The 19060-nt window shown below is 32.4% G+C and overlaps 1 protein-coding gene across 1 annotated transcript in view; it reads left to right on the top strand.

The window, feature by feature from the left end:
• Cog8 (conserved oligomeric Golgi complex subunit 8) overlaps nucleotides 1-18708 on the top strand; it is a 103884-nt gene extending 85176 nt beyond the window's left edge. The window contains exons 6-8 of the mRNA XM_089090852.1: nucleotides 6764-7039; nucleotides 13562-13918; nucleotides 17309-18708. Coding sequence (XP_088946978.1) covers nucleotides 6764-7039; nucleotides 13562-13918; nucleotides 17309-17488 — 813 coding nt within the window. The 3' untranslated portion in view covers nucleotides 17489-18708. The remainder of the gene's footprint in view (nucleotides 1-6763; nucleotides 7040-13561; nucleotides 13919-17308) is intronic.
• The last annotated feature ends 352 nt before the right edge of the window (nucleotides 18709-19060 follow it).

The raw sequence follows: 19060 nt of genomic DNA, 5'->3' as shown, positions 1-19060 counted from the left end.
GACAAATTTGTAAGAATTTTAGTTCTTCTTTGAAGACACTTTTAAGGTCAACCGTAAGGTTTAACCACTTTAAGAAACATTGAGAATCTGGGTCGTTATCAGGCAAGGCTAATAAATCTCGTTCGCCTCTTTCTATTCACAAGTATGGTGGCTCTGGTGTTGTTGTGAAATGAATAGTTGGCCATCCTTCCTCAGCCAAGTTTAAAGTGAGAAAGAGTAATACTTGATCTATAGGCTAATTGGATCATTTCCAAATTTTTGAACCAGACGAATACAATTTCGTCAATTTAAAAAATTTAGAGGGTGGCAAAATATAGTTCTCAAAATCTTGGAGGCGGAAGCAAATTTGTCCTCTTTATTCAATGAAAATATAAAAAAAGGCGTTTTTCAACGAAAATATAAAAAAAGCTATTTTTCAAATCTATTGTGGGGGGGGGGGTAAACAAAATAGGGAACACATGCCCTCGGAAGTAAGCTTAAGGTTGCGGCTGTTTCGTGAGTATTTTGAAGGTGTCCGATGCTTGTCACCATCAAATTTTGTGTATATAAACTTGAAAGTTGTGGAATCCGTAGAAATACGCTCGTAATTTTTGCTCTAATCTTGAATATCATGTTCTTTCTTCTGAGATTCGGAAATATTTATCCAATGGTCATAGAGTAAATTTTGGAGTGCCTCAGGGATCTATATTTTGGAACTTTTTTTGCTTGTTTTCTGCACTATGGCCTGCGCACATAATTTATCGGAATTAGCACAAAGAATGTAATTTGAAGCAAGATTCATGACTTCGAGGCTGTCTTTTTTATTATTTGCTGACTGAACTAGTCTTTTTTTCTAAGTGAGGAAAAAAATCGAGTTTTTAAATGTAACTCATTTTAGTTTACTAATGATTCTTGTTTAGGTATCTTTCTCAGGATCTTCCATTATCCGTGTTTTATAAAGGTTGAGCTAGGCCATTCTTCTATTTAGAATAAATCTCTGGTTAAACGATTGGGTATTTTTTTTCGATGGTTAATTTTCTGTGAACTTACTAAAATGTATATCTTCCAAAAACGGCTAAAAAATAGAAACTTTTGGAAAAGTTAAAACTTTTAGTGTTTTTTTTACACTTCTTCTGACGAGGTAAGAAAATCCCATTTTGCAGTCAGTGTTTTGCACGCATACTGATTTTAAATGACAATACATAATGATGGGCGTGTCACCCCCTCCCCAACATCCTCACTTCCGTCACCACCAATTTTCTGCAGAAAGGTATGATTTTGTACATTGTTTGGACTAGAATTGTTCATGGATTTGTTGTGTATTACTTGTCGGCAAAGTGACTCCATGGCCCCTCCTATAGCAAATTTTTTGTAGCAGGGTTGGCATTGTTGTCGTACCTTGTTTGAATCAGAATCATGCAAGAAAATTTACTGTCTATGATAAGAGTAACAATGTGGGCCAGTAGCCCCCGTACAACCTTCAGCTCAGACACTGCCTCCGCTAATTTTCAAAAGAAAGGTGAGAATGTTCATTGAGCCGGGACCATGCAAGGATTGTCAGTCTGTGTAAATAAAGGACTACATTGAACCCATGGCCGAACTCTCCAAGTATTATGATCGAACTCTCCAAACTGAAAGCAATAGTATATAATAAAATATTAAAAAGAAAAGGTAACTTTTTTCAGCTACTGAGACAAATTAAAATTTTATAAGACTAAAAATGAAAGTGTCGAGTGATTATGTCGCAAAAGCTCAGTAGAACTACCTTATAATCATGTGATCTGGTCTTTATGTTCAAAAGTGTAGGATACAGTGTTGTAGGATACAGTGTATAACTATAAAGCATGTCACAGCTCGGATTTATTCCCGTTTATTATCAAGGTTAAATCTGGATTGACACGTGACATTATTATCTTCAACTATATCAAAGTGTTATTGAGTGGAGGGAGAGTAAACAGAGAATTGGCCCTCTCACAATTTTTCCCCCAGGTTATTTCTGGTTTTTATGGACAAAATTTTGCTTTTAGACGTACAACACTGCCAAATGACAGGGAGGGGCAGGAGAATTTTAAGAGAATCTAGTCGGTATTGGAGTGAAATCAGAGTGGTGGATGTGTCAAAGTGTCAAAATGTCAGGATAATTGGGTGGTAATTAAATAGGCCAGGGGAGGATTAGAGTTGGCCATGGTTTAAGGGAGGAGGGTTTCTAAATAGGTGATTTAGAGAATAGAGTTCTCGAGTCGTGCCTTGATTGATATTTCTGTCTATTCCAAACCAGGATGATTTCTCAATTCTCTTGGATCTTAGATTACATTTTCTAGTCTTAGGGGAATCCCAATGAAGAGAGTTTTTTTGCTATTTGGATTTTGATCGTTTAATATGTTATACTACTTTTTACTTTCTATTTTTTACTAATTTGAAATGAAGGGCGTGGTTTGCCCTTTAGTAGCTTTGCCCTTTCTTTTGTGAACCCAATTTGATGAATTTAATAGATCGTATAAACTATTTATTTTTGATTGACCTGTTTTTATATATCCACGGTAAGATGAATGAAATACTAAACTGTAATAGATTTGATAGTTTTGATCATTTTATTTCAAGAGATGCTTCAGTTTGTAGTTAGATTGTGGCAAAATATTTTCATTTGCTCCCATAAATCAGGATTGATGAAGAATACACTATTTCAGTGGTAACTAAAAAAGAGATGTGATACCAAAAACTATACAACAAAAACAATTATAAAATGATCGAACTACGCTGAGTAGTTGACTAGCTGTGTGCTATTTTGCAATATTTTTGCTTTTCAAATAAAAATTCCACTATCTTAAAAAAGGAATTTTCTATAATGGCATAAACAATGAACTTTTATTTATATTGAACACAATTTTATCAGTTGATGGAATGATTTTTTCAAATTCTTGTTTGAAACCGAAGCGAAACGAATTTTTGCCCAGGTTAAAATCTGAAGTTCGTTCCAGGTAGAAATTAAAAATTGATTCGTATTTACTTCAAATATAATTCGAATTAACTGCGTACCTGGAACGGTTTATTAACTAATACCTTAATACACATTGTAACTGATTATTAAAATATGAGTCATTTTAATGAGTAAATGAGTAATGAGTAATGAGTAAGGAGTAAAGTAGGAAAAATATGAGTTTTGATGCCTTAAAAGTCATTAATTATCATTAAGATGGTGATTTGCCTCCATTTTCCCAATTTGAAGATGATTATAAAGAAGTTAAAATACTAAAGGAACTAGTAAACCGTATTAGTAAAAAATTTGATATAAATTTAATATAGAATTAATTTCCGATCGTTCCAGCTGTTTTTTTGCTCTCACTTAACGAAGAATGAATTTTTTTATGAAATATTATTAACTTTTTGTAGAGCCTAGAATTTGCTCTTAATTATCACGGGTAACAGGCGCTTTACATTTGAAGGAATTATTACACTGCTGTTAAATTTCTGATTGCTGGAGCCAGATATCTGGAAAATGTATGTTAAAATTTTTCTTGATTGCCAAGAAATTTACAAAATCAGTAATTAACATGATAAGAACCTAAATTTGCAAGAGATTATAGACCTGTTGTTTTTGTTTACTCATTCAAACCTGGGAACTGTTTCAAGTCACTGTCCCCGGATTTTTTTTTGAAAAATTGCCAAATTTTGCATTAAGAGCTTCTGGAAAAAAAACGGCTCTCAAGATTCCACATTTACTCGCGCGAGTAAAAAAAAAAGTCTGAAATATGGAGTCTGCATTTTTAAATTTAAATTCCTTATATTGGAGTATTTTTAAGTCATTTCGATCTAAATTGATATTAGGGTTTATTTGTCAAAAAAAAAAAAAAAAAAAATACACCAGTAATAATGCTCAGAGGACATAGCCTGTAAGGGGTTAAATTCAATAGTAAAAGTTATTTCAATATATGTTAATTGAAATAAGTAAAAAAAATCTGAGATTTTCACTTAAACACATTGCCAACCATCCGAAAAAGCAACAGCAAAAAAACTATTTCTGCGTCCCAAAATATTGTTCAATGAAGGTTTTTCCGTAATCATTGGATAAAATTCGTCAATCATTGGACAAATGCAACCAAATTGAAAAAGAATGATTATTTTTCTTTAATTCTGTGATTAAAAGTGTACTTTAATTTCATTGGTTTACGTCCGTGATGTTTGCTTAACCCAGCCAAATTATTCCGTAAGCATTGGCCAGAAAAACAGCCAATAACCTACCTTATTAATAACTGATTTGAACCATGATAGATCTATATGTTGTTCTTCCGTTTTATGTAAACGCAAGGTTTTATTTGTTTTCTATTGCTTCCTTTCTCTTTTCTAGTTACATTTCTCGTTTATTTAATTTACTTTCAGGAAAACTAATATTCATGTTTGATTCATTCTGATTTTTACATTTAATTAATTTATGGGAGAGGATTGGCATCACGAATTACATTGGTATTTAGTCAGTTGATTCAGTTTTAATCGGTTTATCCCAAGTGAAGCTGCATTACTGAACTACACACCAATGATGCATTTTTCTAAAAAATTAAATCTAAAAAACAATCACTTTAAAACTTTATTGTGCTTAAAATATAATAAAATATAAAACTATCTTTAAGATAAAAATATCTTTAAAGATATATATATATATATATATATATATATATATATATATATATATATATATATATATATATATATATATATATATATATATATATATATATATATATATATATATATATATATATATATATATATATATATATATATATCAGAAGTATATATCTTTAAATTTTGGGTGCGAGTAGTTACTTAGGTTAGGTTAGGTTACGTATTTAATATATGCTATGCTTTAATGCTATGGCTCATACAATTCTTGGCATATTGGCAATGAAAGGCATAAAAGAGCGACACAACTCCTCAAAAAGCTCATTTTCTGATGCCAAAAGACGCTCACGTAACTATTGCTACAATTCGAGAATATAATTAATTGTTAATACTTTATTATTTTTCATGCTCTAAATGGAGGTGAATTTTGTTGCTTAACTCCGTTTTCAAAAATTCTATTTTATTTTAAAGTAGCTTTTCATTACCTAATTTTTTTTTTCTTTGTTGCTTTTAAAAATTCTTAAACAAATGAAATTTTCGATTCTAAAATTGTCCACCACGCATTTTAAATGTCCTGAATGCCCTGAAATTAAATCAACAAATCTTTCCTTTTTATATCAATCAAATTTGAAGATTTAAAACTAAGTCAACTAAGATTTAAAACACCAATCAGCAAAAATCAGAAAAAAATAAAATAAAAATCATTACATTATGCAGCATAATATCACATAGTTTCAAACCGTAAATAGTTTCAAGTGACAAAATATAACATATATTTTACACCCACACACACACACACACACCCACCCACATATTTATATATATATATATATATATATATATATATATATATATATATATATATATATATATATATATATATATATATATATATATATATATATATATATATATATATATATATATATATATATATATATATATATATATTAGAAATTTTATAGAGAGAATATCTAAGGGTTTGTTAAGCAAGAAATTCAGCTATGTATCGGAACACAACTTTCACTATTTAATGTTTCCTATTGTACAGAGCCCAAAATGCCTGTAATGGGAATTCAAGTTAGCTAAGCGTGCTTGCTTTGTTATTAACTCCCTGGTACGGAAACTGGGACATTAATTTTATTGCAAGAGGATTTCAGATGTTTATGTCAATTGCCTCTTCGACAAATTTTCTCTTACCTATTGGCTATTCGTTTTAGCCGGTGGTTTTTGGTGACGATAAGAGCACTGGACGTAAAATCAAATATTTGAGGAGAAATATTTTCAGGAGATTTTATCTCTTCAGAGAAGCGTGATAAGTAGCATTTTCAGCAAAATTATCTATCTTTTTATGTTAAGTTTTAGTTTTTTTTCAGTATCTTCTTTTTGAAGGTCATAGCCAACCTAAATCACCAATTGACAAACCACAATTGTGTTCTTTTTTCCTACCTTATCAACTATCTATTGTCTGTTCTGCTCTTGTAGCATTCTGTCATCCCTCCTTCCTGCTTTTACCATTTTTTCATTATAGCTTTGTAGCAGTGTCGCCAATTAGATGAAGGAGGACATTTCCCCACTAGATTTTTTATCCTCGCATAGATTCCGAAAAAATCATTTTTTGATATTTTGGTATCGTCATTGAAAACTCGATTTTTTTTTAACATACGTTTTTCCCCACCCGTGTCACTTTTTGGAAATGACAACACTGCTTTTTGGTTTCTTACTCTGTATGTTTTTTCCTAGTAAAGTTAAGTGTTTCCTATTATTTGATGTATTGAATGTTCCGTTATTGATTACAGGCTTCCTCGCCGCATGGCTGCAATTTTTCGTTTAACTCTGGGTGATATAATAAGTGTACGTCTATCTCACTTAGAACAAATCTGTGGACATAATTTGTTACTGATGAAGCAAAATTTAATCCGTATATTTGCCGTGCTCACTATGGCTTTGTAGTTCTTCTTTTTATTGAAATTTGTTTTGGTTTCTTTGAAATAATCTTTCTATTTTTTTTTTGTATTTCACTTCTTGTGTTTGTTGTATTTTTACTATTTATTCTAAATATGATTGCTTTATTCTTGTGCTCTAATGATGTATTAATGGTTATTTCTTGATTTACTTTAGTGTATTTTGGGTTTAACAAAGTAAGTAATAGAGAAAAAAATTTCAGATTCGGATTTTCATTGGTAAGCTACAGGAAATCTTGCCGAGTATCCCCTCAGAATCTTTAGATACTATAGTGTACCAGTGTATGCATTTTGGAATGAGTTTCGGAAGAAAAGGTGCAGATTTTCGGGATCAGTTAGTTTCTGTCTTCTTGACCATATTCTTTGATAAATTCGCTGAGAAGATTTCAAAAGCTAAAAATGTCTTTAAAGAGAATTTGGAAAACTGGGATATTCAAGATGCTGTTCGAAGTGTTTCGACACCCGCTACAATGCCACAGGTATTTATGAATTGTGTTTTCTTTTAAGTTCACAAATATGAAAAAAATGTCAAGAAGGAACGAAAGTAAACTATAAAAAATAGTTTATTAAATTCACTGAGAGAATTTTCAAAATTAAAAATATATTTACATGAAAATTGGAAAACTGGGATATGAGGATGGTAATGGAAGCATCTCAACACCCGCTATGCTTTCACCGGTCTTTCCGTTTCTTTTATTTAGTTTTTTCTTAATGGTCCCAATAAAAAAATTCAAACAAGCAAGAAAGTACCCGGTAGAGATAGACTTATTCAACATAAAAATAGCAAGACCCTACTTTTGTAGAAAGTCAACTACTGAAGTTCTGACTTGAACGTTTTGACGTCCAGTGCGGCGAAGTATTCTGCTTCTAATCGTTTGAATGGGTTTTTTTTCTACATACAATTTTTTGCAAGATTTTTTTTTACGTAGAAAATGTTTCATACCTTCGCATTTACTTAGATATTAAATATAGTTAATATCTTAGATATTAGATATTAAAAATAGATATTAAATATATATACCAAGGATACCTTTTCCTATGTTATCAAGCCATTTCTGTTGTCTTTTCTATTATTTTTATCTATTACTACTAAATTAGTAAAGTTTATAATAAAACTTATTTGTCATTCTTCCCAACACATTCACGACGACCTGTTTTCGATTGGCCCCAGATACATGGCCCGAAAGAACAATATTTGGCAATTCGTCATCCTAAAAAATGATCATCTTTTGGGAAAGATAGGGCACGTCTGATGGGTAGTTTTATCCTATTTGTGTATGGTCACAATTGTTTATACATAACAAAGTCTGGTCCAATTTCAACTTTTTTTTCAAATGGAAGCTAAGAGCACTTTAAAACATATGATTAAACTTTGAGCGAGCACCCCAAATAGAAAGGATCTGTCGCCCCTCTTAAACCCCATTCGCAACATTCAAGTCATTGATTGTCCTAAAACTGCAGATTATCTCGTTGAAGACATAAAAACACTTCGTTTTTTTTCTACGAAAATTCGTAACTATCCAATTTATCATCTTTTTGGCGTCAGTTTTCAGTAAAGAGCAAGCCACCTCTTGAACATTAAGAATCGGAGTAAGACCGTTTATGACCTGTGTTTGCTTAATTTCTGTCGGTTTTTAATTTCTCATTTAAATTTAGTGTTTTGCTTCCAACAAGAATGATAGAGACTATACTTGTTTATTTTGATCAGCATTTACTTTCTGTGATAAATTGTCATTACCATTTTTGCTTATAGGCCAATAAGAGTTTGTGGCAGTCAATATGAGTTTTTTAGCCTTTTTTCCCCACAATATGAGTGGGCCTTTCCCAAAAGTAAATTGCAATTGTACAATAAGATCAACTGGTCAGGGACTTAAGGTCTTAACTTCCAAGCCATTAAGAAAAAAATGGTTCTTCTAGGGCCCATTTTTAAGGCGAGTTGCAGCACCCTAGACCCAAAAATTTCAAAATAGAAATTTCAGCTCAATAAAAAAAAAAAAAAAAAAAAATTGGATGTTAGTTTTTGGGGGGTCCTTGCCAACAACCTAAATTTTTCTTTGCCTATGGATTTTTCCATGGGCCTCTTGACCCAGGGAAGGATCCCTGAAGTTTTAGAAAAAACCTGACATCCATGATAAGAATTTCCCTTTACGAACTGTAATATATATTCGTAAGCAACGGGAAACTTGAATAATTTACAACCATTGCCCTAGGGTCTTGGGAGGTCACATCTTCCCCTCAATCATATTTACTGGAATAGTTTTATGTTTTTGAACAAAACACCTCTCTCAAAATTTGATCGGATTTTGTGGGGTGGTACTGCAGGGAGGGGTATGCATCACGAAAATGGACGCGAGGGGCTAGTTGCCCTACAATTACTTTTTACGATTAAAATGGCACTAGAAGTTTTAGTTTTCAATTGAATGGGCCTCTCTAAAGTCTCCACGAAAAGATAAATAATGCACTGAAGGCCCATGGCTCTTTACTTAGGCAGTATTAAAGCGTTGCCTCTAACTAGTTTTTCTGTGCAGCATCTTGGCAGCGTGTGGTAGCATCAGTTGCCCATAAAATGGATGGCGATCGTCTCCAGTGGCGTGGGTACAGCTGGTTACGAAGAGCTAGGTGCAACATTTTTGTGTGTCCCTCCTATAGTCGAACCCGATGTAGTATATCGCGCACATGATCAAATGTGACTTGTTCTTGATTAGCTTTGCTTAAATGAAAGCTATAAAATGCTCCATCAATGCAAAAATGACATATTCTCAAGCTACGATAATTTGAACTAAAGATGTAATTGAACTTGTTCCTGACTCCGAGTCCAAAGTCTTATCTACCGAAAAAAGCAACACTATAAGTACTTACGACAGGATTTTATTCAAAGAGAGCAAACGAATTTATTAAGACAAAATTAGAAACTAATTTTGGCAGTATCGAAAAATGACACCGGAATACAGGCCTACAATTTGTTTCATCTCCGATAGGTATGAAACCTACGGTGCATGTAGACACGGCCAGGTATACCTCTAGATACAAAATATATTGAAGTTTGGTTGTAACACTATGTAATAATTGAATTTGGGTGACAAATTTCATTTTATCTCGCTGGCTTAAAGCTACAGGGAATGTAGAGGGGGATAAGGAGACCTCAAATGAAGAAAAAAACTATCGAAAACCATTTATTCTAATGATTCGTGACGCCGAAAATAGGTCCATATTTGTTTTGTGTCTGATCGACTGATTTTGAACAGAACGAACAGAATTTACTACAAATAAGAGTGCGTACATGTATGGGACAAATAAATAACGCAGCTAATACAAATCGTTTTCAGTTAAGTCCAAATTACGCTCTGGCTTTTAGTGGGTTTAGGGCAGCGGTAGCCCTACTCTTATTTGTGGTAATTTCTGTTCGCTTCAGGATCCATTTACCCACCAATAGTAGTATTTGTTATCGTTATGTTAGATTGTGATTGTTCAGTTCAGTTTCTGTTCGTTTTGGGTTTCGCTTATTCATTCATAATGATTTTGGTTTAGATTTTGATATGACTCGTTACTCTTCTTCGAAAAAATATTCCCTTTTTGATTGTTTTGATTGTTGTTTAATTGTAGTCACCTTTGGCAAGTTTTTGAAGCAAGCTTAAAAACAAAAATGTTATAATGTAATTTAAATTTTGAGCAAATATTTGACCTTTCTATGATCAGCAATATTTTTCTAATCGAATTACTGTATAACATTTTGTTTTAGAATTTCTTATGCATGGATAGAGGGATTTTATTGATAGTTATCATTTCTAAGTATCAACTGGGTTATTTTTCTCACGAGGCAAAAAAACGCATTGCCACAATGTTTTGCCACAATGAGCGTTTGTTCGCTCCTTATTAGATTGCAAATATTGCCGTGACTGTATCTCAAGCCAAGTCTCCATTATGGCTTTCTCAAGCGAAGTTGCCCGTGCTTTTTTACTCTTTCTGGCAGCCTTAGTCTCGATTGGTACTTTTTAAGGCCCAAAAGGCAAATCAGGCGCATTTGAAGTGGCTTTTTTTTAGGAAAAGTCAAACCCAGTGAACGAAATGCTGCTTTTATTCGGCTGAGATTCTCGTGAAATACACTTACCCATAATGAAGACAGAGGTTTATTATAATTACCTTGTAAAGTGTAGATATTTTTAGCAATAACTGTACTGTGCCTTTTTTCTTCTTTTTTCCTTTGTTTAATTTTTACAGTGTAATAAGATTAAGGTTTATTTAGTATTATTGATCCTTATTTTCATGAGTATTTATTCCCTACTTAATTTATTCCCTATGTCAGATTCTGAAAAGCAAAACGGTTTTTCGCTTCTTGATTCGTAGAAGGAGTCAATGCCGTTTCTGTTTTTAGTAAAATTTATTAAAATATTTGCCATCTCAATATTTAAGTCGTTGATAATCTCCGACACCTTTGAAAGCTTGTAAAAATATATTTCTAAACAATTAAATAACTAATTTAAATTTAATTAAATTACGTTTAAACTAAATAAATAAAGAGCTAAATAATATATTACTAAAAATATATTACTATAAAAAAATATATTACTGTCCCTGGAGGTGTTTTTTTTTACCCTGGGAACTTCTGTGACTCTTTTAAGCTCAAGGGAAAATCTACTTCATCTCTTAAACTAGGAAATATCTGGCAATATGTACCAAAGAAGTTTCTTTTAGTGATGATTTCAAGGAATTTTATTGCAAAAGGATTTGTTTTTGTAGGACAAGGCTTTGAGAAAAGCACAATTAGTATTTTGCTAGATTTTGAAAGTGGAAGAATAATTTTATGCTCTTAATTATTTATATATAACATATCCTATCGCGTAAAATTGTGTAATGAAGGATTCTAAAGGTGAATGAATCAGATGATGACACCCCTAACTTCTTTTTAGGATTACAGAACCCAAAAGGCACTGATCCTTTTGGAAATTTTTTTTTCAAAGCGGGGATAGTCCAGTAGAAAATGGAAAAATCAAGTTGATTTATTCTTTGTCGATTGTTTCCGTTTCATTATCTTCAACCATCGTTTCATCATTTTCTTCCGACTTTTCCTTTTTCTTGATTCCTCTCTTCTTCTTTTTCAAATTCTTCTTCGGTTGTCAGATCAGGCAAGAACTCATCCAGTATTGAAGTGGTCCTTGTCCTATCTAATTTATGACTCCTCTACAAAATAAAACATGCTTTGTTAACAAAAGAAAAAAAAATATTTCGGATCCTAATGTAACGGTTTAAATTTTTTCAATTATTAATAATCCTAATTTCAACGTCCTTCCTGTAAGGAGCATTTTAATTTTCTAATAACTTTTCCTTTCCAGAAAGGACTTACTATCTCTTACCAATCCGCTTTAGTCTTCAAAGTCTTGGCTAGAGTAATAAAAACTGGAAAGCTTTTTAAGAGACGAAACAGAGTCAGAAGTTTTGATTGAGGACTTTAAATTGCAGCAACTAAGATTCTGTCAAGCCTTGAATAATCTTACGCAATAAACGCATAAAAACACTTTTGGGTATATACTAATTTTTCAAACTCGACTTAGGCCATCTTTCATAAAAAGATAAAAGAACCATTTCCTTGAAAGTCAAACAGTTACCCTTAGAGGGTAGGGTAATCAATATTTAGCTATAGTTAAAATAAGAATGACCATATAAATCATTATCTAACTGATACAATCGATATATAATGTAAATACGATTAAGTGTACACTTACAATTATGGGGTAAAATTAAGGGGTGTGTGTGCAACTTAACCTATTCATCTCAATCCCCTTTTAACTCAAAACTCATTAAACTCAACCCCTATTCAATCCAATTCCTTTTTGATCCAACAATTCTTCAAATTTGCCTATGAATAATTTTGAACTGGCGCTGATTAGAAGCTTAAAATCTGTTTCTCGCTTTGCTTGCAGTTTTCAACTTATATTGCGATTTCCCAAACTTAAGGTTAGATCTAATGTTTTTACAATTTTACAAGGTTTAAGTTTCAAGTGAAATCAGGCTTCTTAAGGTTTGGGCCGTAAATTTGTCGAAGTTTCAATTAATTTTCTAGCTTCGCTAGCATTTGATTTACCATCAACGATCTTTTTAAATACAATAATCTCTACCGCGTAATTGCATCCCAGCTCTGCTAATGGATGAATGTAGCCCTAGCTTATATGCAAAACGCTCTTGTTTTTCATTTCTTCTTTTTAATTGATATTGTTTGGGATTATGAACCAACTGTTCATTAGATATAAACACAAAAAAATCAATACAGACAAACACGCCCCTCAAGATGCTGTATATAGCCTAGGACTATCTATATCCAGGCATTAGGAGGACAGGGCTGAGATGCAATTGTACGATGGTAATTTCGTGTTCAGAAACAGCATTGAACGACAAACCAATGAGAACACCCTGATAGTGTCAATATCCTCATTGTTCGGATCAGAGGAGATTGTTAGCCAAAATCGCCTGTGAGCTAAGCACTTAGTTCCCTGCACAACTGAAAAAAAGTTTTGTGTCAAGGGAAGATTAGTTTTAATATAATAGACAAAAGAGTCTATTAAGATACTACTCTAAATTATTATTTCAATAATGATTTGAATATTATTTTGAAAATGAGGTAATGATTCATAAAAAAAAAGTAATTTGCTGATAATTTCTATTCTCATATATGTAACCGTTGCGCACATGTTTTTAAATGCTCCTGACTTCATATTCCAAGGCATCATAGGCGGATGAGAAATAAAAAACTTATAGCGTCAAATAAGTAATGAATTTAGCCAAGATTTCATGGGATTGGAGGGGGGTGGAAGCCAGGATTTATATAATTTGGAAAAGGCAGAACTCTACTTAACTTATTTTGTTTTAAGGAGAGAATATCTGATATTTTATGGTCCCCAAATTTTATCTACAAAATTATTGCTACTGTCTAATCAGTATTTTTTTTTTTTAATTTCTGTTACAAAAATTTTCATCTACTTTGATTTCACCCAGAGTAATTTTTTCAGTCTGCCGAGTCGCTGTCACCGTCTTCCTCCCTGGTTGCTTACGCCCCTTTGGCAGAACTCTGTAATGCATTTGTTCCAGCCTTTAATGACATCAGAATTTCTCCACCTCTGGCCATATATAACAATATACTCAACATTTTGTCCGAGGCACTCGAGTTTGCTGCAGACCAACTGCAGGTGTTTCACAGGAGAAAAGTTACCAATGCAAGTCCAGAAGCGAAAGATTTTTTTCATTTGATGTGTGTCGAGTTTCGAAATAATGTTATTGGTTTCTTAGAAACTGCTGTAGGGCTGCTGTACCCTGCGCAGGAAGTTTCGAAGTATTCTGGCATGACTATCATGGAAATTCAGAGCCAAGTATGCATGTTATTTATATTTAGGGTATAAGCCTAGGGTTCCAGCAGTAGATAAGGAAAGATGTTAAGAAAACAATTCTGTCTTCATAATATGCAGAATAATTGTAGTTAACATATTTTGCAGGGGGAGAACCTTTACCTTCACTTCTTTCATTGTATTTCCGGTTTTTCTATCACGTTTCTAAATATTTGTGTCTATTCTCAAAGTCTAGAAAATCGTTTATAAACAATCGCCCAAATGCCATCTAACCTGACCAAACCTAACTTAACGTATTTTATCAATCTTTTTATATTGACTGGTTTTTGTGATGCATAATTAGATGTCACTGACAGTGCTTAATCACATATATAGAATATTTGAACACCGAAAAATGCAGCCGAATCCATGTTTGTTTTTTAAAAATTTGTTAAAAAAAATTGCACAACAGTGAAAGAAGAGAAAATAAAGGTTCTCCTCTTACAAAATGTGTGAGCTAGGATTATTCTGTATATTATCAAATCTAAATCGAATAATATATGCGGTGAGTGGTATTCCAGTTGATGCCAGCCTATTTTTGAACACTAGCCCCAGTTTTACAAAGAGCTTCAGACAGGAGCCGTGCTACATCCAGGATTTTTGCTCTGAGGGGGGAAAGGAGGGGTACAGAAAACAGTGTACAAAACGCAACAAAAATAGTTTATACGAATTTTTGTTACTTTTTTACATGTTGAACAAAAATTTCGAGAAGGGAGGGTTCAAACCGGGTACTCCTCTTCTGGATACGGCCCTGGACAGAAGCGATATTCACTTGTTATGATTATAATCGCTATAAAAATTTTAATTTTTTTGTCAAGCAGTTAACGGAGTTGAAAAAACGCGTTTGTTGGGCAACTACGCAATTTTTCTCATTACCAGCAACGGTCATGGATGATGAGGTTGAAAGTTTAATTAAAAGGTTAGTGGATTAAGTAAAAAAAAAAAAAAAAAAAAAAAAAAAAACAACTAGACGAGCGTAACCGCCAGTAAAATTGCTCATTGATGCAGTTGAAAAATGTGGCCTATTGCAATCTTCTCTGAACCTAAGGTAATTGCACTAATGTCTGTTTGAAGTTAATGTCAGTTACTAAAAAAAAAAACAAAAAAAAAAATGCTAAATGCATTAAAAAAATGTTAAGAATATATTTAGGGTTCTTAGAAATTAAAAAAAAAAAAACAAAAACTAGACGAGCGTAACCGCCAGTAAAATTGCTCATTGATGCAGTTGAAAAATGTGGCCTATTGCAATCTTCTCTGAACCTAAGGTAATTGCACTAATGTCTTTTTGAAGTTAATGTCAGTTACTAAAAATAAAACAAAAAAAAAATGCTAAATGCATTAAAAAAATGTTAAGAATATATTTAGGGTTCTTAGAAATTTAAAAAACTAACACATTTTCAACTGCTCAGTTAATATTTATGTTATATAATATAATCACGTTGATTTATATAATTAAAGTTATGTGAATATTAAATAATTATTATATAAATAAATAAAATTTCATAAAGTTATATAAATAATTATGTGGTGACAAACCGTCTTCACGCATAAACTTGTTACACAAAACGGGTGAAATCTTGTACAATACAATTGGTTCGATTTTTGTTCAGAAACGTAGCTCCATCTACCCAGAGAAGGAAAGTTAAGAATAATTTGTTTAAGGACTTGTCAGGCCATAAGCTGTAACTTTTGCTCAAAAATATTTTTGGGTTGACATACTAAAATTTATGAGAGACGTGAATCTCAGCGAGGAAATTTTCCAAAGTTATCTCTGTTCGGATTGGAATCTTAAGAATGTCTCACATTTGCACTTTAACTTTTTTACTATCAGAAAGTATAATATATATTTGTATTTATAGTTTTTATTTTACTATTTGTATTGAAACACATTGTGTGTTTATTTTGTTTCAACTAATTTTGTATTGTAATTTGCTACAAAAATTTAATTAGTATATCGTTGTTCTCACAATTAGATTTAAACTTTATTTTACTTTTGAATCATTACCTTATTCAGACAATAGTTTAGGGTAGTATCTTAACCGATTCTTTTGTTTCCTAATTAAACAACTAAAACTAATCTTCTCTTGACACAAAACTTTTTTTTAGCTGTGCAGAGAACAAACTGCTTAGCTCTAATTGCTATCGTTACAATTGCATCTCAGCCCCTGTCCCCCTACTGCCTGGATATAGATGGTCCTAGGCTATATACAACATCTTGATGGGTTTGTTTGTCTGTATTTTTTTTTTTTTTTGTATTTATATCTCATGAACAGTTGGTTCATAATCCCAAACAATACCAATTAAAAAAAAAGCAAAAAAAAGGAAAAAAAGCACCGGTTTGCATATAACCTAGGGCCACATTCAGCCATTAGCGGAGCTGGGAGGCAATTAAGCGGTAGAGATTATTGTATTTGGAAAGATTGTTGATGGTAAATCGAATGCTAGCGAAGCTTGCAAATTAATTGAAACTTCGGCAAATTTACCGCCAAGACCTTAAAAAGCCTGATTTCACTTGAAACTTAAGCCTTGTAAAATTGTTAAAACATCACATCTGACTTTAAGTTTAGGGCATTGCAATATAAGTTGAAAACTGGAAGCAAAGCGAGAAACAGATTTTAAGCTTCTAATCAGCGGCATTTCAAACTTGTTCATAGACACATTTGAAAGTGTTGAGTCAAAAAGGGTTTGTATTGAATAGGAGCTGAGTTGCATGGGATTGAGTTAAATGAGGATGGACTTGCACGGAAGTTGAGTTGAATGAGGGTTGAGTTGAATGGGGTTGTGTTAGACGGGGGTGAGTCGTAAACACACTCCTTACTTTTACTCTATAATTGTAATTGTACATATAATCATAGTTATATTATACATCGATTATATTAGTTAGATAATAATTTATATGGTCATTCTTATTTTAACTATAGCTAAATATTGATTACCCTACCCTCTAAGGGTAACTGTTTGACTTTCAAGGAAATGATTCTTTTATTTCTTAATGAAAGATGGCTTATTCCAAGTTAAATTTGGAAAATTAGTATAGACCCAAAAGTGTTTTATGCATTTATTGCGTAAGATTATCCAAGGCTTGACAAAAATCTTCTTTGCTGCAATCTAAAGTCAGGAATGAGAACTTCTGACTCCGTTTCGTCTCTTAAAAACTTCCATTTTTTATTACTTTAGCTATGACTTTAAAGACTAAAGGTAATTGGTAAGAGATAGCTAGCCCCTCCTGGAAAGAAAAAAGTTATTAGAAAATTAAAACTTTCTACCCTTAGAAGACGGATTTTTAGCAATTGAAAAATTTTTTAAGCTTTTTTTTTTTTTTTTTTTTTTTTTTTTTTTTTTTTTTTTTTTAACAAAGCATGTCTTATTTTGTAGAGGAGTCAAAAATTGGATAGGACAAGGATTACTTCAATACTGGCTGAATTCTTGCCTGATCTGACAACAGAAGAAGAATTTGAAAAAGAAGAAGTGAGGGGTCAAGAAAATGAAAAGTTGGAAGAAAATGATCAAATTATGGTTAAAGATACTGAAGTGGAAACAGTCGACAAACAGTAAAGCAACTTGTATTTTCAACTCTAAAGTTAAAAAGGTGCATTTTATTTTTACTAAGTTTTCTGCTTGGAAAATACACTTTTCCCCAAGGATTGGATTCTGTCATCCTAAACAGAAGCAAGGGACGTCGTCATCCGATTTATCTTACGACTCCCTAATTAAGCAGTTGTAAGGGATAAGCCCTGTTCTTAGCATCCGTCTGTTTTTGATGTGATAACAGTTTTTAATTGTGCTTTTAATAGTAGGATTCTTTATATAAAGTTTAGACTCTCTTTATGAACTTCAAGTCTAGAAAAGTATATTTCAAGATAGAGACTCCTGAAATTCAGGTAAATAAATAAATTTTCGGTAACTGTCGAGATCAGGCCATAAAACATAGCCAAAAAACATGTTGTAGTAGTTTTAAGTCTGGCAATAGTGTCCACAAAAAATAACCAGCACCACCTAGTGCCTGGCGTTTCTTGGCTCTTTTTCAAGTTTCATAAATTTTTTTTAGAAACTTAGATCAAACGCTTATTAGTAAACTATTTTGCCAATTACATTAATTTTATCTCATTTTATTATGCTAAAAAAAAAGCCAAAATCTAGATGGCACTGTTGTTATCTTTGTTGACACTTGTCTAGTGTTCACAAAAAATGACCAGCACCACCTAGTGCCTGGCGTTTCTTGGCTCTCTCTCAAGCTCCATCTTTTTTTTTAGAAACTAATATCAAACGCTTATTAGCAAACTATTTTGCCAATTACATTAATTTTATCTTATTTTATTATGCTAAAAAAGCCAAAATCTAGATGGCATTGTTGTTATCTTTGTTGTCACTTGTCTAGCGTCCACAAAAAATAACCAGCACCACCTAGTGCCTGGCGTTTCTTAGCTCTTTTTCAAGCTTCATAATTTTTTTTTTAGAAACTAAGATCAAACGCTTGTTAGTAGACTATTTTGCCAATTACATTAATTTTATCTTATTTTGTTATGCTAAAAAAAAGTCAAAATCTAGATGGCATTGTTATTATATTAGTTGACACTTGTCTAGCGTGCTTAATTAAGTTATAAGTTATCTATGTTCTTTGGTGACCCTGTGAAAAACAGTAAGATAGTTTTGCAACTGATTGAAATATTTTGATCATTGTGCGAATTAGAATTTAGTTTGAGTATGCCTCGTGAACAATTGAAGCTGTACTAATGTATCTGGGTTGAAGGTCAAATAAAAAGTAATACAATTTATGTTTTGATGGCTCCGTTTTTAGCTTATTATAATAAAAGACAGGTTACAGGGAGGATACAGAACACAAATTTATTTTTGGAACGAAATATCTGCAAACTACCTTAGTGCTGACGCTGTTTATCGGGATACTACCTACCACGAGACTGCCAAGTTATTCTTAGTGAAACACCTAGTTAACGCTGTTGCAGATAATTACGGTTATTACCTGATTCAACTTGCCAGCCTTGGTTAGGACAACTGCTATTTGTGCAGTTGCTTGATTGTAAGGCTTAAACCTTGAATGATTGGGGTACTGCTGGTTACTAGCAGCAGTACAAGCAAATCTTGAATAATGCTATGGAAAAAACTTAC

The sequence above is a fragment of the Artemia sp. Qi Xiang Cuo genome, chromosome 6 (genome assembly GCF_049724085.1).
Source record: "Artemia sp. Qi Xiang Cuo chromosome 6, ASM4972408v1, whole genome shotgun sequence".
NCBI lineage: Eukaryota > Metazoa > Arthropoda > Branchiopoda > Anostraca > Artemiidae > Artemia > Artemia sp. Qi Xiang Cuo.
Note: the sequence above shows the minus strand (reverse complement) of the source record. Positions and strands in the feature narration are given on the sequence as shown.